The sequence below is a fragment of the Ceratotherium simum genome, chromosome 9, assembly GCF_057802395.1.
Source record: "Ceratotherium simum simum isolate JZ-2026a chromosome 9, ASM5780239v1, whole genome shotgun sequence".
In the NCBI taxonomy this organism is placed as follows: domain Eukaryota; kingdom Metazoa; phylum Chordata; class Mammalia; order Perissodactyla; family Rhinocerotidae; genus Ceratotherium; species Ceratotherium simum.
Window position 1 is genome coordinate 83,100,221 of NC_141908.1, and position 21,929 is coordinate 83,122,149.

The following is a 21,929-nucleotide window of genomic DNA, read 5'->3' on the forward strand; positions in this document are numbered from 1 at the left end:
ATTAGTTCTGTCTACACGGAGTACCAGGACCCCCCATACGGTACCCCAGCCATCCTGGACAGGGAAGGGAGGCCAACCTCGCCATCCTGTAACAAGGCAAAAGCTGGCCTGGGCTACTTGGAACCTATACACTGAAAGCTCTGGGGGAAGACCTCTTACTAAATAATCGGTCTTCCTGTAATGTTCCTCTGAACCATGTTCGAGCCTGAGGCAAAAGGAAAAATCAGTCATACTGATCTTACCTCTATTTAAAAGTTTATATTTTGTTCATGGATTTTTTGTATTAATTTTTATTTTTAAGTAATATTACATTAAAATATTATTCGTCTTAATTTCTGAGGTTCTTTCTGGCTCTCCCTTAAATATTGTGCCCCAGACTAGTGCCTCACCCCCTCACCCTCGTCCCAGCCCTGCTCTAACCCCTGTTTCCTTGCAGAGAATCCACTGTGTGCCCCAGTTATGTTCTTTCTACGGTGACTTTCCCTGGTATTTAACATTATGTTAAGCCACCACTAACTCTTTTTGTGATTTGCAGCTACTTCTCGATGACGATTGCCTCGAAAGGTCAATAACCTCCAACTGGCTTAGAAGTTCAGATTATCTTGTTGGTTTTCCTGAAAAGCAATCTGTCTTTCCTGACTAGAACTTATGTTTCCTTCCAGCTTGTATATCAAAGTCTCTACGTATATCAGCCTCATCTTGCCTGTGGCTTCTGTCGTAGACATCGTCCCACCCGAGTCCCCTTAACTTCTCTTTCACGTCACTCCTCATTCTTCATGCCTGTTTCTGTTTCCTTATATTTTGTGAGTCTCATTTCTTTGAACTCTACAGTATCTTTAAAACACAACCTTTCCTCTTCTTTGCTAAAACCTCCGAAAAAACCCTGACAGCATCTCTTAGAGCAATTTCTACTAGAGCTATTTCAGTAATGACAACAATTTGATAAAATTAAAGTCATGAGAGTGGATCAGAGTAGGACTAGGAACAGTCTCAAAGTGAAAAAGATCACTTTCATCAGCTTCCTTTAAATCCATGCTTGAATTTCTTCGTTTTCACCCCAAACCAAATTCTTTATGTTCTAGAAGATTTAGGGGCTGCCTTGGCCCACACTCTTCCTCTGTTCTCTTCCTTCAGGCCTTCCCTGGCCTGCTTCCCAAGCTTTTCTGTCTCTCTACAAACACAGGTTGCAGCCAGCTCCAAAGCTAATCTTTTAACTGCATGTTTAGTATCTGGAGATGGCTGCTTGTGCCAGGACACTCAGAGTTGGTGACAAGACACAAGAAATGCCTTCAACTAGGAAACTCCTATTCCCTGGCATCATGTTGCCATTTGGAAGGAATTTCCTAGAGTAATATTCCCAGCTTCTCCCAATTGCTCATCTAGCCTCCCTCAGATGGAGAAAGGAGGCACCTGACTGGTTTACAAGAAGGACCCTGGCGTGCTCAGCAGGGCCTTTAGGGAGCAGTTTTTCAGTCTGCTGCAGCAAGAGGGCATGGCCTTCAGGACTCCAGCTGAGACCAGTGAATATCTGGTTTATCTGGATATCTAGAATATCCGGAATATCTAATTTAGGGGCATTATATAGTAACACACATGATCTATAAGCAATGCATGCAGTATTTTGATTGCCATCTTTCTGACCTCTGGGAATGGAACGAAGAGGTATAACTTATTAACCCTGTAGGCCCCTATAAGGATGATGGGTCAGACTGACAACATCCAATAACGGGAGTGGGGAGGAAAAGGGAAGGCACCCAGGCAACCAGAACATGCGTGTCAGCAGGTGGAGATCATCGAGAGGAGGGACAGGTAGGCTCAAGGGGATGCCAGGAAACCCTCTGCATTACCTTGCACCTTTGACTCAGTTAAAATTCCTCATCCTAACAATGGAGGAGAAACATCATTTTCCTACAGGTTTCCCATCCATTGTTTGGATGATCGCTTCATCCAAGAGATCACCTGGGGAATCTCCATATTTTCTGGGGAAAAAAATGCAGTGATGTTCAGAATTACTGAAGTAAGAGTTGGCACTTTTGGTTTAGCCCATATTTTGTAACATTTGAATTGAACATAGTCAAGGCAGTTTAACCTTCCCTCAAGCGACAGTGTTGAAGATGCTGACCTACAAGACTGTGAAAAGGCTGGCTCGAGAGGGCATGATGAATCAGTGGCAGGGCTGTAAACAGAAGCAAGCTCCTAATTTATTACTAGTCCTACTGAGTCTGGATGCTTCCCAGCCACCAAATCATGTGTGTCTATTTTGTTTGGTCTCTAAAAGTCTGGGGGCTGAGAAGAACATCTTTATTGGTAAAGATGGAGAAAGAGACCAAGACTTTCAAACAAAATCTACCTTCTGTGTCAAAGGTGCAAGCCTGGTGATTTGAGGGGGAAGTGACTTTCAGCAAGGCTTTTGGTTCAGCCCCCCCATTAAAAAAATATGAACAAGACACAACGGTTGGTATTGGTACATACCTGGTTAGAATGTGATTTTCAGCATTGTGACTATAGTGAACAATACTGTATTGTATACTTGAAAGTTGCTAAAAGAGCATATCTTAAATGTTCTCACCACACACACACACAAAAGGTAACTTTGTGAGGTGATGGATGTTAACCAACCTTAAAGTGGCAATCATTTCACGATATGCATGTATATCAAATCGTCACATTGTACACCTTAAAATTACACAAAGTTATTTGTCAATTATATCTCAATAAAGCTGGGGGGAAAAAGAATGTGATTTTTGATCTTTTGGAAAGTGATACAAACTTGCATGTCTTTGGTTTTAGAATCCTAGTTCCCTTCCAGAAGTGGTGTATAGCATACACGAAATTATTTTCAGTTAAAGGTAATGCATAAAATTAATTTTGTTGGTCACCTTTATAATATCCATTAAGAAAGAAAACACTCTCTATTTAAACCAAGATTTGAGAGTGGTCCTGGGTAGAGAGTAGGGATCCCAAAGTCACTGGATGTGCCTGACACCCCACCACTCTGAGCTGGGCCCCTGGGAGAGCTGTGGCCAGTTTCTTATCTGTTTCTGAAGCTGCTTGGTCCCAGCAAGACCCACCAGAAATCCCTCCTCCCAGGTGGCTGCAGTCAGTAATCCCTCCTCCCCGGTGGCTGCAGTCAGTGCTGGAAGGCACACACCAGCAGTGACTGGAAACGAGGGAACATGGCCAGCAGGCCCGAAGGGCAACCACATATATTACCTATCCTCCTTTCATCCGGGTTCCATTTTTGCTGTGGAAATGGCCCATCAATGCCCTGTGCTGCTGTATAATAAAGAATTGTCTGGTCTTTCTTCCTGGTTCCTGGCAGGGACCTTCTAAAACCTTTGGAATTCCCGACTGATACAAGTATCTTTATTATTCATGAGCCCCTTGGCGCAGAACTGAGTTTATGCTAATGAGGGGCTCATGGTGGGCCACTAAATAGCTTCAGGATGGGGGTGGTCACCTGAAGGACCAATCATATGATTAGAGGGGTGGGACTTTGAGCCAGCTTGACCTGGTGGGGAGAGAATCAGGGCTGGAGACTGAGTTCAATCACAAAGTCAATGGTTCAATCAAGCATGCCTATATAATGAAACCCTAATAAAAACTCTGGACACTGAAACTCAGTGGAGCTTCCTGGTTGATGAACACGACTGGGTGATGTGCCCTGATTCCATGGGGAGAGGGCATGGAAGCTTTGCATTTGGAGCCTCCTAGACCTTCCTGATTTGTATTCTAATAAAACTGTAATCAGAAGTATAGTGCCTTCCTGAGTTGTGGGTCATTCTAGCAAATTATCAGACCTGAGGGAGTTGTGGGAACCCCCAAATTTGTAGCCAGTCAGAGTATAGGTGGCCTGGGGATCCCCTGGACTTGTGGCTGGCATCTGTGATGGGGGCAGTTTTTTTTTTTTCAGTTTTATTGAGATATAATTGACATACATCACTGTATGAGTTTAAGGTGTACAGCATGATGGTTTGACTTACATATACTGTGAAACGACATGGGGGCAGTCTTGTGGAGGATCAAGCCCTTAACTCACAGGGTTTGCGCTAACTCGGGGTGGTTAGTGCCAGAATTGAAGTGTAGTATACCAATTGGAGTTGAAACAGAATATGTGCAAATGACAGAAACTCTGACGGTGCAGTGCCCAGAGCAGGGGTTTGCGGAATCCTAGTCCTACAAAGAGAGGGTCAAGGAAGTATGTTGCATACTTGTCTCTTACATTAGTATAATAAAAGCTCTAAGGGGTTCCATAGTCAAAAATTAAAAAAAAAGAAAAAAAGTCCCTGGAAATCTTCAAGATCATAACTGGTTTACCAAAGGGTAAGTTTTGGGTTCATCCTCTATTAATATTTTTAAACAACCTAGATGATTGAGCAGAGGACATGTTAATTATATCTGCAGATGACTCCAATCTAGGATTCCTAGAAAAAACGGCGAAAGCAGGAAACCTGATGGCAAGAGTGGGGGGGGGGAGGTGGTGGTTTCAAAACAGAAGATGATTAGAAATATTTAGTGTGCACCTACTGTGTGCCAGATGCAGAGCTAGGGAGTCAGCAACAAACAAGACAACATGGCCCTGCCATTATGGCATTTGCAGTCAAGTGGAGGAGACAGACATTAAACAGTTACACAAAAGACAATACAATCTCAATTATGACAAGTACCAGAGTAAGAGGCACCTCAAGCCAGCATTACAGCAGAGGGAACCACACAGGTCCTGAGCTAGTCTGAGGGGTTAGGTGGAGAAGGTGTTCTTGAGAAAGTAATGTTTAAGTAGTGACCTCAAGAATGAGTTGGGTGTAGCGGTGAGGGTGGCAACACTCCAGGGAGAGGCAGCTGCACAGGTGAAGGCTCTAAGGTGAGTGGGAAAGAAGTGGTACATTTGAAGAACAGAGTCCAGTCCATGTGGCTGGAACTCAGTGTGTAGGACAGAGTGACAGAGGGCAAGGACTGAAGGCAAGGAGGTGGGCAGGGGCCAAATCGTGTGGTGTCATTGTGAGGAGGCTAGTCTTCATGCCAAAAGAAGTGGGAGCCACTGAAGGACTGTACAGAGAGGTTGACCTGGGTCAATGTGAACTTACAAAGACCAGACTTGCAGCAGTTAAGACAAGATTTGGGAAAGGTTAGACTGGAAGCAGGAAGCCTGGTTAGGAGGCCATTGTGGTCACCCAGGTGAAAGATGACCCGGCTGGTAGCAAAGAAGGTGAGAGAGGTAAAAGCTGTTCTCAAACTCAAAGACTAAATATGCTGATCAAGTATAAACACTAGGCATCCATTAGGACATATTACAAGGCAGCCCAAATGTGGGTCAAGGACTGGAGCTCATCTCTTCCTCGATTTGTAGTCACCACTGGGTGTACCTCTGGAAACCCTAACAGAACATTATTGCAGTTTCCAGAATGTAAAGAAGACAAGAAAACCTAGAGATTATCAGCAGATTGATACCTCAATGGTTAAAAAGCTGGACATATGTAGAAAAAACAGTTCAAGGAAATGTGCTTAAATACCCTAGAGAAAATTGAGATATGGCTTGATTCATTCTCTAAGAATATTCTGTGGGCTGCATGCAAATCAACTGGAAAGTTTGTTAAAACCTCCAGGCCTGATCCCAGACATCCTGACTTCAACAGGTCTAGGAAAGAGTCCAGCATCGCTCCTCATGTCACCCTCATGATTCTGATGCAAACAGCGCTACAACCACGGCCTGAGAGGTGCTGAGGGCCTGCCCTCAGAAAAGGGAGGCACAACCCACAGGCCCTGACAGGAGTTCAAGAGAGTGGAGGGGGGCGGTCAAGCAGGAGGGATGCTCAAGTCCCTCTGGGGGGGTGAGAGCGGTGTTCGGGGAGGTGGTCAACGAAGGCGTGGAGACAAGTCTTTAAGGGTGTACAGGATTTTCATACCAGAAGTCTTCACAAAAGCACACTACAAGACTGTGCCAGAACATGGGCTGTCTCCTTAATCTCAGTGCACACTGCTGTGCATACCTGCTCCATTTTCATCTAAAACACATAAAGGAGTTGCATGCTCTTTGCTGTTTATTAATACGATTTCCTTAAAGCATTTTCTGTGTTAACATATTTCAAGACACAAAAACCTGCATATAGTCATAATTTCTACTGCCAAAATTGACTTTTAGTTTACCCCACACCCCAATTTCTGGGACTATGTTTGTGTGACCCTTGTTTGTTGAATGAATGACTGGATGAAAATATTAATGCAAGAAATAAATTAGTATTACTAGATTACTAGATCTCCTTATCCAGAGATGTATTTAAAACGGCAAGTTTTTCACTTGAGCATGTTTCTGTTGTTAGGCAGTATGACGGATTTAGGAAGCCTCTCCAGTAGCTCTTACTCTTAGGAGTCCAGGAAAAGCTCAGTTTTTCAAGGAACTTAGCTAGAAATTAAGGAGAACCGACCCCAGTCTGTCCTAAAACCATACCTAAACCAATTCTCTCCCATTGAAAGGTCAGTAAATAGAAACTTTTAACTCAGTGTAGAGTCCAATAGTACATTAACACTTACTTTAGAAGTTTAGCCGGAAATGAACACATGATGAGAACAATGTTAACCAAAAAGGAAGCTACAAAAAGGGACAAGAACTTTCTAGACCAAAGTATAGCAACAAAGACTGGGAGAAATGAACAGCTTTAAAAAAAAAAAGATAGCACAGCTATGGCCTATGAAGTTCAGGAAGGTCTATCAAAAGATCCATATCTTCTGAAATTCAAAATGATTTTATTCTTCTGAAATATATCAAAGACCAACATACGACTTCTATGATGAGAATACCAGGAATAAATCAAAAAAGCAAATTTATATCCTATAAAATCAAACAGCCTACTTATATAAAGTGATCAAATCTCTCTGAATTTTAGGATGTGAAAGAGTTCAAAACCCAAATTATATAACATTCTTCTTCTTCCATAAAGTCATATTACTATTTCAGTGTGTATTCATATTCTTAATATACATTTATTTTTATTTAAAATGATTTCCTGGACGTAGAAACTTAGACTGAAAAAGAGACTAAAAAGCCAAGTAATTGATCCAATGATAGACATCAGAGCCAGGAAAAAGATTCCCATTTCCTGTCGTCTTAGTCAAGTGACATTTCTACTGGTTTAAATTCTCTTCCCCAAAGGAAAAAGCTATCACTTATTAAATGAGGTTTAAATGGAGGACCGCATTAATCTAATTTTCTCTAATCTTCTACAGAAATTCAAAGAATCGCAGAATGAGAGATAGAAGGGACCCTACAGAGCAAAGCTGTTCCCTCTAAAATATCCCAGACGGATGGACTGTTGGAATGAAACTCAAAGACTTTCAAGTTCAACTGTGTACTATAATTACATATTTAATTGTCTGGCTTCCAATTCTCAAGTTCTGTGAGGACACATAATGGGATTATCTTGTTCACTACACATCAAGCATAGTGCTCAGAACACAGTAGGGCTTCAATAAATATTTGTAGAAGGGCTGAATTAATAAATTTCTTATCCTGCAGATGAGAAAACTATAGCTCAGACAAGTTAAGTGACTTGCCTTGAGATCGAAATTCCACTTCTTCCAGTCTCAGTGGCCACGGCTCTTGCTACTCTACTCATTTTCACCATGGCCATCAAATCTTCTTAAATGATGGAAATTCATTCCACTCTGGGCATTTCTGTTATGTTGATCTAATGGAATTATCCAGAGTAAGCCTATTTTCTCTTCTAAGTGGCAGCCTTCAAGTATGTGGAAACAATACTTGTGTCCTCCCTATTCTAGGTTACATTTGCATGGCATGGTTTCTGGTCCCCTCACTATCCTACTGCATGTCAAGAGATGTGGCTGTGTGTTCTTCAAGAGCAGCATCCATACTGAAATTTCCAGGTGTGGTCTGGCCAGGGTAGAATATGGGAGGATATGATCTCTTCTTTCTGGACCTGTTCTGTGAATGCTTTTGATGTGGCCACAGCAGCACAGAGGCTAGCTTCCCTGCTACCTCATTTGTGTACCCACCGAGTTGCTAGTAGATCAAATTTCCCCTACCTTCTATCTTTGCAGTTAATTTTCTGAATATAAGTATAGGACTATCAATTTATCCCTACTAAATCTCATGTTGTTTGGTCCATTCCTCTAGCTTGTGTTTCAGAATCTTGATTCTGTCATTCAACATATTAGTTGTCCAATCTAGTTTTGAGATAGCTGCAAATTTGATAAGTATGCTTATGGTGTCTTTAATCATTGTCCTATGTGGGCAAATAATAAAAACAGCTAATCCGTACATAGGATTTACTATTTGCCAGGCACTGTTCCAAGCCCTTTTAACTCCTTTTATTCTCACTACAAACTTATGAGGTAGATGTGATTATTTTCTCACATCTGAGATTCAAAAATGGAGGTACAGAGAGGTTAAGTAACTTACCCAGGGTCACACAGTTAGTGAGCAGCAGATCTGGAAACTCAGCCAATCTGATTCCAGAGACCTTGCTCTTAATTACTAACTTGTGCTGCTTCTCATTATTATCATGTACCTTTACTGACAACATTCTAGGCTGAAAGGAATCTATTAGCCAATAATCCTTGGGTAAAGGCGCCAATCACTCACAAAATGACATAACTATAATCTCTGATACCCCAAGTTTCTCTGTCTTGAAGATTTTGCCAGACGCTTTTCTGAATAAGTGCTATGCAGCATGGACGTGACCTAATTGTCTAGCAACCCCTCATTTTCCTTTGTGCATCCTCAACCGGACTGTCAAGTCCTGGGGGTCCAGGCCACAGCTATGCTTCTCTTATATCTCCCAGAGCACCTACTACATAATGAGCACACAACAGAAACTGAAGCATATCTTTGGTAGATGGTAGCCAAAGCCAAGGAGATTTTCCCTGAGTTTAATTCTGTAGGAAATATGAGGACAAAGTTTAAAATGGCAGAGGGAGGAGAGATACCACTTTAGCTCTTTAGCTTTCAAATTCTCTACAACAGAGATTCTCTGACATAAGCAGAGACAGGGATGTACTGGTCTCCCAGTCAGTGGCCATGACCCCTTGACCCCTTGTCCTTCAGCCCCATTCTCCTGGTCACCTCCTTCACACCCCCCAGACCCTTTGCGGGGGCTCTTCTACAAGTCTTTGAAGAGCACAGCCTGCACCTCACTCCTACCTCCTTATCCCAAGGCGCCTGGCAGAGCATGTGTGTGGCACACAGGAAGGGTTTACTAAATGCTTGTTGAAATGAACCCTCTACTAAAACTCCACTTAAGGATTTTACTATCAGCAACTCCTCCATGGTCATATTCAAGGTTGGGGAAATAAAATTGAGCCCTTCAGCACACACACAAAAACCAGAGATTTCTCCTCTGGGAGATATCAATCCAATACACTCAAAAACAAAATGACTTAGACAGTACAAAGTGAGAAAGCGACAACGGACTAAACAACTCTCACTTATCCAAGCTATTTATATGTTTGGGCATAGCTAAGTTTTCCTTCATTGTTTTTTTCTCTTCCAATTGGCTACTTGCCTATTCTTTAACTCAAATAAATCTTCACTTTATTACCATTCCTAACAAGTGAGAGACAGATTTGAAAATAGCAATAAAAATAGGAATTGGAGGTATCAAGGAAAGTCCATTTCTTTTTATTTCTGTATCTCATTTCCTCAGGAGATCTGGCACTTTGGCTGCTGGAGGGTCCCCTAAATTTTCGCATGGGAATCAAAACAGATTTTGGCTACACTGGAGCTTTTTTTTTTCCCCCAGGAGCATACTACACAACTTCCCTTCTCGGCACTTAAAAATCTACAGATCTTTCTTTAACTAGACTCACATGAATAATCAGCTCCCAAATTCAATTTCTCTTTTTCTTAAGAATTGTTATTCTGCATGATTTACTCTGAGTGCAATAAGTAACTAACTAGGCCCAACTCAGAAATACTGCTTACTTCCAGAATGGCAGCTATTTAGTGAACGATTAACCACTCCACACTTTCTATCAGGAATGCTTGTATTACCAGGGTAAAGGCATCCCTTACGTCTAAACGATGTCATAAAACAGGCCTTTGCCAGAAAGACGCCCTCATTTATCACATGAAATGCCAAGTGGTATTAACAAGGTCGAGACTGTTTGTTTAATATGTTTTGCTTTCATAGGGGCTTGAAATGATTTGTTTTTGCAGCTGTAACAGAGTTAAATTAGGGATTTTGCTTCAGCTTAGCTAGTTGAGCATATATAACCAGGAGCTATTAATTATCTGCCTAGAGGCCTCTGGTCATCTTTCCACAACACACAGCATCCTTGGGGTACTGAGTTGCACCACAGGCAGCCAGATTCTATCCTCAAATAATCAATCCCGGCTTCTCAGGAACTGAGAGGAGATTAAATAATTCAAATTTTTATTTCTTACTCAACAACCACCCTCCCCCCCGCAACATGTAAATGTTATTAGTGCACAGATTTTTTAGAAGTTGAGTAAGGAATTCAAGAGAAAATCTTAGTTCAAAGACTAGTTTCAGACCTCTGTTCTCACAAATGAGAAACTGAAAAATCACTTTTCTGATCTTAGAGCACCAACAATCAGCCCCCTTCTCCTTTCCTCTCTTCTCACACGGCTGTTCTGCCTTACATGCAGCAGGGGGAGAGAAGGAATTTCGCTCCAAAGATAAACTTGTCAAAAGCCTGCACAATTCTAATTCCTCTCTACCTGTTTGTGGATGTCAGCTGGGAGCAACTGCTGAAAAGCTTGGGGCGGGGGAGCAAGAGGAGAGACGAGGGGAAAGCAGGGGTAGGGGCAAGAAAAACCAGAGTGCAAGTCAAACAAAAATGAACTCGCACATACAGAGAGAAAAGCGCTCCCCCCTCAGGACCCCACAACACACTCCTTTATCAGAGGTTCATTGTCAGTCAATTACCAAGGCAGCAGGGGTCTGTGAGGACGGGCACCCGGGGAAACAATGTGCAGCCCTGTTACATTACTATTTAATCACTTTTGCTAAATAAATAGAGCAGCCCCGAGGTGCTGTCATGTCAAGGGAATTTATAACAAAAAAAACTTCATTTTTCACTGGTCATTCCTTTTTCCCCTCAGGAGAAGAGAGGGTTATTACTGTAGCCTTAAGTTCCATCTTTGTGTTTCTTGCCTTTGATTCCCGCTCGGACCCTGCCACTTTCTGGCACTAATTTGTTAGGCTGAACAAAGAGAGGATTTGTACCTCCTGTAAAGGTCTCAATTAGGAATGGCTTCTGCTGTATTATGTGCCATTCAGAGAGGACACAATGCTGGTAATTACAGGAATTTGCACTAAATGGCTGAAGAATTCACAGCAAAACTTTTCCCCGCCTTGGGCTTACCCCTCCCAAGGGCTGGGGAAAAAAAAAGAAAGCAAAAAGCTCTTAATGCCACAGAGATGTAATTACCAACAGCAGTCTCAAGAGGTTAAACAGCAGCCAAAGGAGTAAAACCATAAAAACTGACAACGTGAAAATGGTGGAGGGGATCCCCTTGTCTCACTCTTTTTCTTGCTGTCCCTTTTGTTAACATTTGCAATTTCATTTCAGAATCAGGAACACTGCCCCACAGTAGGCCATCTGATTTCACCCAAAGCAGTAACACAGGGAAGACTTTAAAAGGTAAGCTTTGCATCTCTTGTCGCATCTACAAACAAGGCCCTGAGCCTTTTATTATAGTATTCAATTGCTAGGTTTCTTGATTGCTGGGAAATTACAGGAAAAATATCTGTGTGTACTACTACCAAGAAAACCATGTATCTATTGAGCGGAAATAGGTGTATACGCATAGTTAACGCCTGAAGAAAAGAGGGCTGCTGCCTTATAATCTAATTTATACAGCATTTTATGAACAACCTAATTTAGAACTACTTACAGGTATATACTTCATAAATATTTTAATAAGCTGCAAAATCATTTGTTTTAGCACTAATATTTTAACACCACATATTCCCCATTGCCAAACATAACTTTGAATCTCAACCAGTAACTTCATTCACTACAGAAGCATACCTCATTTTCCGCTACAGAGGTGTTTCCAAAAACTGTACCAAAGTACCACCAAATTCATTGTTCTTAAATACTACTTTCATCCTGTGCTCCTCTGCTCAGGAACCTTCTGTGAACGTCAGGGTCAAACATTAAGCTCAACCTTATCAAACTGCCTTTTTTTTTTGTAGGTCAAAAACGACTGGATATCTGCAGCTTCATATAGTCCCACTTGGCACCACCTCTGACAGTTCTCAAATTGATGTGTGGGCCTCACTTCCATAGCTCTCATCACAGCTGCCATTTGGCATTCATGATGTGATTCCTGATTAACATCCGCCCTCTCTAGCAGACTGAAACTCCCTGAGAGCAGGGACGTCTACTCCCTGCAGCACTGACTCATCCTGGGGCACCAGAGTTTCAGGCACACGGTCAGAATCTCGGCACACAATAAACGGTAGAAAGGATGGAAGAACAGAATTTTCAAAAGCATGTTTTCAGGAAGAAGGAACAGCAAGTTTAAAGGCCCTGGAGGCAGGAATGACCAAGGTTCCAGAACAGCAAGAAGACCACTGTAGCTGAGGCTTCCTATGCATGGGGCAGCCACAGAGCTAGAGACAAAGCCATGGAACAAACCACACACAATCAAATACAACTATAAAAACTTCAAGCACATGTTAAGAAATATACAGTTATGTATAAGCATGTATTTTCAAAGCCATAACCCCAAGCACTTCTGGACGGTCAGGGTCCATTTTTTCTGCAGGGGCTCCTTAAGTTTCAAAGAAGGAGATAGAAAATTCTTCACCTACAGAAAGAATTTAGTGAAATAAGTCCAAATGCACTATTTTGTAGATTTAAAAGCCAACATTTGTGGCTCCCCTGAATAGCAACTGAATGAAATCACAATAACGAGCTACTCAGTACAATCTTACACTTTTAAAGTTTATTCATCAAAAATATTTAAACGGGGAGGGACTAAGTGGACATAAAAACTTACAGTCTAAAGAGGCTCACCAAAACAATGAAATATTGTGAATTAGCTTCTCAAAATAACAGATAAGACCAAGATTCAACTAAAAAAATTTAGTGGACTTTTTGGCATTTTAGAAGGTAAACATGCTATGCAACCAGCTTTTTCACTGAATACGTGTTTTTATGAGGATGCAAAGTTAGGGGACACAAGTACTAAATGAAGCAGCAGCTGGTTTAGATTAACTGTGTTTGTGAGAAACATGGATCCATTTTTAAAGTTCCATATGCTATAATAATCTTTGATATAATGAACAGCCTCCCAAGTAATTTAAAAGACATTCAGGTTTGCTTAATAAGTTTTTGCTTTTTTCTTTTGAGATTCTGCCCCCTACAGGAGATGAAGTATTCCTACCTGAGGTAGGAAACCAGTATTCCATGCTCGAGTACTTAAGGAAAATGCAACCCGGTAAAGCCACGTGTATCACAAAGCCACCGAATGTAGCCTTCTCCAATGGAAGAGGAGGCAATGAAATAAAAAATTTATGCTTTGGAGTCAGCCACACTATACAAATTAGGATTGATTTCTCCCCACCCCAAATTAGAAACCCACCTGTGCCCCATTAGAACTCCAAACCAGGGCCGGCCCCGGGGCTTAGCGGTTAAGTGCGCGCGCCCTCCGCTACTGGCGGCCCCGGGTTCGGATCCCGGGCGCGCACTGATGCACCGCTTCTCTGGCCATGCTGAGGCCGTGTCCCACATACAGCAACTAGAAGGATGTGCAACTATGACATACAGCTATCTACTGGGGCTTTGGGGAAAAATAAATAAAATTATAAAAAATTATAGAACTCCAAACCAAAGCATGAAGGAAAAGCTGAGTAGAGCAGATAAGTTTTAGACTACATCACCTGTCTCCAGGATTCCTACTACCACCCACCCCCAACTATTCTCCAACCAGCCAAAGTTAGCAAGCACCAGATTTAGACCGCAAAGGGAGGCATCCTATAACATGGAACCTAAGGCAGCTGCCAAAAAGTTCTATCTCTGCCCATTATGTAATCCTTTTCCTCTTCTTTTCTACTTAGCTTCCCTCACCCTGCATCTGCTACTCACCTCTCTTTGCCTTTGTCTTATCTTCATTTCTCCAACTGCTAGACGCAGTGGACCTGCTGAATGGTACCCTCGACCTGCATTCCTCCTTCCTCTTAGTGCCAGGAACACTACCAATGCAGTACAGAACGTGGGCAGTGCACACTCAATCAGGAAGCAAACTTATGAGAGGAAGGTAAATTAGGGGTCAACCGGGTGACAATCCTTACGTACCACCTGAAGCTTTTCTTCCCCCTTTTACCAGTGAGTTTCCCCACTGAGCTACTCCAGTCTCCAACGTGAGCTGCTCTCCCTGATTCCAATAACACAACAGATTTGTTGACCCTATCACCAATCTACAGCCACAGAGGTGTAATTCCAGGATGTCCACAGAGTAAGCACTGAATAAATTACTGTTGAATGGCTGCACTTTGAAATATAATATATGCACCAGTATAATAAGACACTGAGATGTCAATAATTTTTAAAAACGGTGCTAAAACCAGTGTCTCCTTATTTCAAAACCATTTTCCAAAAGTAGCTAGCTGACAAGGTCATTCATGCCTGTAGACATATGCACATCACCTAGTATGGCTTCTTTACCGGCTCAGTCTTTCTGGTCTGTCTAATCCCACCCTGCAAATTTCTGCCTAACAGTCACTGAGGTCCCCCCCCAGGCAAATCAGGGATGATTCACCCACTCCCCACTTTAAGTAAATTATTTTTCAATAGAAAAGGCCATCATCATAACTAACCTAAATTCAAAACATGGGTTTTCATTGCCCTACCACTATTTGGCTTTTCAATGCAGGAGCAAGCATAAAATTTAACATTTGGTCTTGGCTGGTGGCGAAGTTCTTCGTTTTTAAACAACATACTTCAATCTGATACACTTGAATTAAAATCTTCCAAATCGGGCTTCCAATTAAAGCTACCTTCATGATAAATTTCTTGTCCCAAATTGTGAGGTTTAGTGAAAGGGGAATAATTTGATTCCGTTTATAGCAGGTAGATTTGGTTTAGTGACTTTTTTATTTTTAGTTTACTGTTTGGGGGAAGGTGAGAGGAATGGGGAATGGGAAGAGAAGCAGGAAGAGGATTGTAAGAAATAACAGATTACTGGCCTTGAACTCCACTTTGTGTCTCATCCTTCCACTGCAGCTCCAGAAACCCCAGACCTCCTCAGGATGAGGCGCAGATGCACAGGGACTCAGAGGTCCTCTGCTGAATCCTCTACACTGCTCTCAGCCAACTCCAGATTTTCTGTCAAGGCTGACTTTCTAGATTCTACCTTAACAGGATTGGACAAGGTCACAATCAATGACAGTTACTGACTGTGGACATTTTCCTTGCCTAAGGAGTTAATAGTCAGCTTTGGGTCTGAATGTCTCTTATAAGACAATCTAAGACATCCACATTCACAGTGACCTTTGTTTAAGAAGGCAGAGAAAATGGAATCAGAGCAGACACAGGAAGCCTAAATTCTAGTCTAGTTATGCTTTGGCCAAGTCATTTTGATTTGATGGGGTATATCATACATGCTTCCACTTACTTCACCAGCATGGCATGAAGATAGACAGATGTCTTAACAGAGCAAACTCCTTGAAGGAGAGATGCTTTTTAAACAGGAAGTAGCTGTGACTGGCCTATTGTGAGGATTTTTTTTTTTTTTTTTTTATTGGCCAGAACTGGCCAAGGTTTTTTTGTTGTTGTTGTTGTTTTTTGTGAGGAAGATCAGCCCTGAGCTAACATCCATGCTAATCCTTCTCTTTTTGCTGAGGAAGACCGGCTCTGAGCTAATGTCTATTGCCAATGCTCCTCCTTTTTTTTTTTTTCCCCAAAGCCCCAGTAGATAGTTGTATGTCATAATTGCACATCCTTCTAGTTGCTGTATGTGGGACGCGGCCTCAGCATGGCCGGAGAAGCAGTGCGTCGGTGTGCACCCAGGATCCAAACCTGGGCCGCCAGTAGCGGAGCGCGCGCACTTAACCGCTAAGCCATGGGGCCGGCCCTATTGTGAGGATTTTTAAAGTGAATTCCAACTGTGGAATTCAGGATTGTTCTTTAATGAGCTTTAGGCTCCATACCTGCACATTTGAAACTCTGAGCAGTGAGTCCTCGTTCCAAAGACAGAGTTGTCAGAATGCTGAGGAAGCTGGTGGTCACGGACTGACGTTTGCTCTTCCTGAGTTCACGCCCACCCATCAGATCCATGGGTTTGTTTCTCAGTGTGACTTGCAGGTTTTGCTCTGAACTCCTCGCTGCATTGGCAGCTGTTTTCAGAGCCTCCATCCACTCCTGAGCCCTCTGCCGGGTCTCGGCACGGAGGCGGAGGACATCCTGGGGGAAAATGACTTGAAAGCAAGAGTCACAGTCATCCAGATTGTCCATCTGGACAGCCAGACACACGTCCACGTTGTAGCTTAGCAGGGGGTCCTCATCTAGCTTGCCGGGCTGAAAAGCCATAAGGCAGGCCCTGCTCAGCACAAATGTAAATGCCTTCCAGTTATTTTGGACAGTTAGCCTGTAGAGTGTCCCTGATTTGAGAATGTTTTGGTACTGTTTGGGGCTATCCAAGATAGGGGACAGCATGAGCAGCTCACTGGATTTCTGCTGTAAACAATGATGCTGTGTACAGTCAACATGATGACCAAGCCTTGGGGAGTTGGCCAGTTCATCCTGCCGTCCCACATAACCAGGCATGGCAGCATGCATGACTTCCCAGAGCTTCTGGCCCCAGTCCAAAGCCTCCCATGGTGACTCTGCCTTTAGCTGTAGCTGAGTGTTGTCATACAGAACAGTATCCACCAGCCTGGCCTCAAGGTTGCCCAAAACGGATATGCTCTGGAAGTGTGAAAGCTGGTAGGTGGCATGGAGGTTTTGATTCCCACTGCTGTCGAGGCTGTAGACGCATAAGCTGTAGGGGGAGAGTTCTGCGTAGCAGCTTTGCCAGTAACTGTCATGGTCCTTCCTAATCTCCAGGTAACCCTTCTTTAGAATGTTTGGGAATGCTTGCTTGTGTTCTAGAAAGAAAAAGAATAAAAACAAGAGAAGCAATGTATTAATTCGTTAATATGAATGAACTGAATGAGTTGAAAAGGCAGGTGCAAGAAACTACAGATCAAGGTCGATGTCCTTCTGGTTCAAACTAAACATAGTAGTAAAATTCCTAGATAGCACCTAATTGACAAGCTGTAATTGGCGAAAACCTCAGGTCTAAACAACTCAGAGTGGAAATATGATGCAAGAGTAAGCATGGCGGAGTGCAGTGTCAGTGTGACATGCAGAGGTCTGGGAGGAAAACAGGAATTGAGACCACGCCCCGTGGGCCCAGGAAACAACGGCACTTCGCCAGGATTTCTTGTATTCTAGGTAAGATTCTACAGAGTATCAAATACACGAGAGAGAATGTGTCTCCTGCCCCTGGACCTAACTCCCCGCTAATGCGCATCTTTCTTTAGGGCAGTAAAGCTAGAAGGGTCAATGGAAAGGACAGAGCGTGAAGTATTGCTCACAAACTCCTGTTTCTCAGACACCCCCATTAGTCTTTGTGGTCAGTTCATGAGCCTTCTGTCTTATAACCAGTTCTCCAGAACTCTCCAGTAGCTCACTTTTTAGGTCTCTGTGCTTAGATAGCAGTTCTCCCTCACCTCTGAGCCTGACTGTGCTTAGGCTGCTCCCTCCACTTGCAGTGCTCTTTTCCACGGCTTCCACACACGTACCCTCACTCAGCTACCCCTCCTCCAGGAAGCGGGTCTGTCCTGATGCCCCCAACCCCCACCCCTCACCTGCACACACACACCCCTGGGTCAGTATGAGATATCCCTACTATATTATTCCTCTTTGATAAGCTCTTATCTGGCTGTTTTATAATATTTTACTTAAATATCTGAATAAGATAAATTTTGAAGTTTTTTTAAAAGTCTATTCTCCCTACTGGACTAGAAGCTCCACTGAGGACAGGGTGAGGTCTGTCCTTTCATCCTTTTATCACAGCACACAGTGTGATGCCTGGTACATAGTAGGTACTTAAGTACTTGTGGAATTAGAAATAAAGCTCCTAGCACAAGGCCCAGCATACAGTAGACATAATTCCCCGCTGTTTCACAAGTTTATCTGGTCATGCCATCTTTAATCAATGATTAGCTGCAATACACACAAGTTTAGTACTTTAATAAAGGGGACTGTCACTTGAGAGACTTCCTGATACTTTTAGTGGGCATGAAAAAGACATCCACACAAGAGGGAGCACTCCTCCGTGGTAGGGATTTTCATTTCTGAGATGCTTCTCTTTCTCTTTGCTGACACACATTGAAGACAACCATAAACTAATTGAGTCATTCCCTAAGGAAGACAAATCACACTTCCAAAGGGTATGATTTCTGATCTTGGCTGAAGAAAAAAAGAGTAACATAGATCTAGATCTTAAAATAGTGAACCAAAAGAGAAAACGAGAGAAATGAGGCCGAGAAAAGCCAATTTTACCTACTTTACATCTCTGGTCCTGACATTCATCAGTATTTCTGCGGTAACTCAAAAGCCATTAATTTCTTGCAACACACACTCACTCCTTTGTAGAGAGAGATAATGGATGCCTATTCTCAGGTTATCTTTCTTTTCTGATAATGCAATACAGGAGGCAGTGCTGTTAGAGACACTGCTGCCACCTCCCTCCCCCCCACTCATTTCTATCAAGCGCTGATAACAGTTCAACCTTTTTCACAACAGACTCATAACCATGGGTCTCTCTGTCCTTATCCCTTCTGTGACCCAGCAGCTCAGCTATGTGTCCCAAGTAAAATGAAAACCACCTCTGTTGCTTTTAGCTAGGAATTTTCCTCTCTGTTTCCTCCCTGAGAGCTTTTCACAACAGCTACCATGAACTGGAAATTCTATTTAATTAGGCTCAAGCCAGCAGCAAACCTGATTAAAACATCACTTCTTTCTGACCGTACAAGCTGGGTGGTAGATGCCAGCTTGGATGGACTGAATGAAAAGCCCTGCCAGGGAGTCTCAGGGAAAGAAGTTCCCTCATCTTCTTGATGCAGAGTAAGGGTAAAGAATGCATTATGTTTCAACATTTTTCCCCACCTAGGCTCAGCCCTCTCTAAACAGGTATGTTCAACTGAGATGCAAAAGAGGGGTGTTAATCATAGGAAATGGCCCACACTTACAGACTGCAGTTTGCAGGGTTAATTTCTTGAAAAAGAAAACTCAGGAAGAAGAGAGCAAAAGCGACCAGGAAAGTGTTCTCTGGGTGCGCATTCCTCTTTGGAGGGCCCGTTTATATCAGAGCTCAGTCATGTTTCCTGTGTGAAGTATTCATTATCTTTGCTTGTAGAGGGCTGGAGAACTACCATTTCTCTTCAGTCTCGAACAACTGCTACTTTCCATTGGATCTGAGATTTATTTTTAATATTTTTGCTGTTGACAAATCAAAAACTATATATGTAAATCTAAGCTTTCATTAATTTACTATAGTTCACCTTTTGTTTCCTCAGACCACATCATTTCAACTCATTTAATTAATCCCACATACATTCTTTTAAAGTGTTCAATTTCACAAATAAATAATAGAATCTGTCTTAACTAATATCATAAATTATTCAGGTAGGACCACTGACAAAGATTATCATCATTTCCCCAATGAAAATAGAGAAAGATGATCAAAATGAATCACTGTACCTATAAATTTCATACTGAAACCACAAGAGAGTAATTCCTTGTGAAAAAGAGCAAAACAAAAAAAAGAGAACGGAGTTCTTTGTTTCCCCACTGCTTTCCCCTTTGGCTGGTATGAAGAGCTGGCTCAGCTCCTCCTCGTGCAGGACCCCTCTCGCTCCCTTCCTCATCCTCATGGTGCTCGGTGAGCGACGTGAGGACAGTAATCGCCAGGACTGAGGAGGAAGAAGGGGGTTTCCACACAGTGCGCTGATTCACTTCTGCACTGCCCACCCACCAGAGTTCCTCTTTTGCCATTATTTCCTCTATCTGTTCTCAAAAAAGTCTCCATTCTCATGGCCACCACCTTAATCAAGGTCTGCAGGGGCCCTACCTCTCGTCCTCCTCCCCCGGCCACATCCTACACTGTACAGGTTAACCTTTCCGGGTCACTCAAGCCCTTCCCCTGCCCCTCCTCAGACCAAAACCTGCACAGCAAAGTCCACACTCCTTAGTTTGATCTTAAAACATGTTATTATGGAAAATTTCAAACATACTCAAAAGCATGTGGGAGAGTAAAATGAACACCTGCAGACTCACCCCACAGCTTCAAAAATCACCACGTTTCTGCCATTCTTGCTTCATCTCTCCACTCTTGCTTTTTATTGTTTCTGTGCTAGAATATTTGAAAGCAAATTGCAGACATTTTATCATTTCTACTGTAAATACTTCAGGGTGTATCTCTAATCTAACAGATAAGAACCTTAAAAAATATATGTGATACCATTTTCACACCCAACACCATGAATAATTCCTTATCTAACACCCAGTCTGAGTCTAATTTTCCCAGATTGTCTCAAAAAAATTCTTTAATACAGATGGTTTGTTCAAATGAGGTTCACACATTGATTTGCTTGATATGTCTTTTAAGTCTCTTTAAATCTATAACAGTTTCCGATTCCTCTCTTTTTTCACACCATGTATTTACTGAAGAAATTAGTTCATTTGTCCTGTAGAATTTCTCATATTCTGGATTTGGCAGAGTATATCTTCATGGCATTGTTTAAATGTTCCCCTGTTTCCCATGGTTTCTGTCAATTGCTATTTAAATTTCAAGGTTCGATTAGATTTTTGTTTTTTGTAAGAATATGTCACAGGTGGTTGTCCTACTTCTAGGGATATTAAGAGTAATTTGTTGGTTCAGAGGATGTTAGCCTGATCCCTCTATTATAAATTTTCCCAGGGACCTTTCACACAATGCAGCCACTCTTCTCCACTCCCCCATATTCCAGCCAGGGGACCTGATGCTGTTTCTACCACTCACCCCTCCCAACCTTCATGCCTTTTCTCTCACCTTTACCCCTGCCTGGATTTCCCTTCATCTCTGCTTGTCCATGCTTTCCTTGTCTGCAAGAGCTAGTGTAAAATCTCTCCTATTCCTGAAGACTTGCTTCATCCTCTCTAGTTGAAAACAACTGTCCTCCTCTGGACCTCCATGGCTCTAAGGCTAGACCACTCTGATGACTCATATTTCAAATACTCTTTCACATTCATCAAGTATGTATTAAATGATAAAATTATCCAAAATAATCAGTAAGAAATGTAAAAAAAAAAAAAAAAAAAGTTTCTGCCTCCACACCCCAGCACCCACAATCCTCCTGCCCAGACTGTGTATCATTTGATATTTAGACTTTAGACATTAAATATGTAATAATAATATAAGTAATAATTAGGTGTGTTCACATATATTAGCATATTTAACTACTGAACTGTTATATGCTTTCATTTTGGTTACTTTATGCAATTTTATCTTTTTAAAAACCACTATGTCAGGCCGGCCCCATGGCTTAGCGGTTAAGAGCGCGTGCTCTGCTACTGGCGGCCCAGGTTCGGATCCTGGGCGCCCGCCGACGCGCTGCTTCTCCGGCCATGCTGAGGCCGCGTCCCACATACAGCAACTAGAGGGATGTGCAACTATGACATACAACTATCTACCGGGGCTTTGGGGTGGGGGGAAGGAGGTGGATTGGCAATAGATGTTAGCTCAGAGCCGGTCTTCCTCAGCAAAAAGAGAAGGATTAGCATGGATGTTAGCTCAGGGCTGATCTTCCTCACAAAAAAAAAAAAAAAACCCCCACTATATCCCAGATCACAATAAATGAAACATTTAGGTAACCTAGTTTACCAAGAAAATCTGGACTATCTGAGACAGTACAACG

General features: G+C 42.5%; 1 protein-coding gene across 7 annotated transcripts in view; it reads right to left on the bottom strand.

The window, feature by feature from the left end:
- Window positions 1-21,929, bottom strand: part of PLEKHM3 (pleckstrin homology domain containing M3) — a 174,990-nt gene that overhangs the window by 111,935 nt on the left and 41,126 nt on the right. For all 7 annotated transcript variants that reach the window (XR_015553273.1, XR_015553274.1, XM_087435717.1 and 4 more), the window contains one exon: window positions 16,137-17,072. Coding sequence is in view for 5 of the 7 variants with exons in the window: in XM_087435717.1 (XP_087291843.1) it covers window positions 16,137-17,072 (936 nt within the window). In the remaining 2 variants the exon portion in view is untranslated. The remainder of the gene's footprint in view (window positions 1-16,136; window positions 17,073-21,929) is intronic.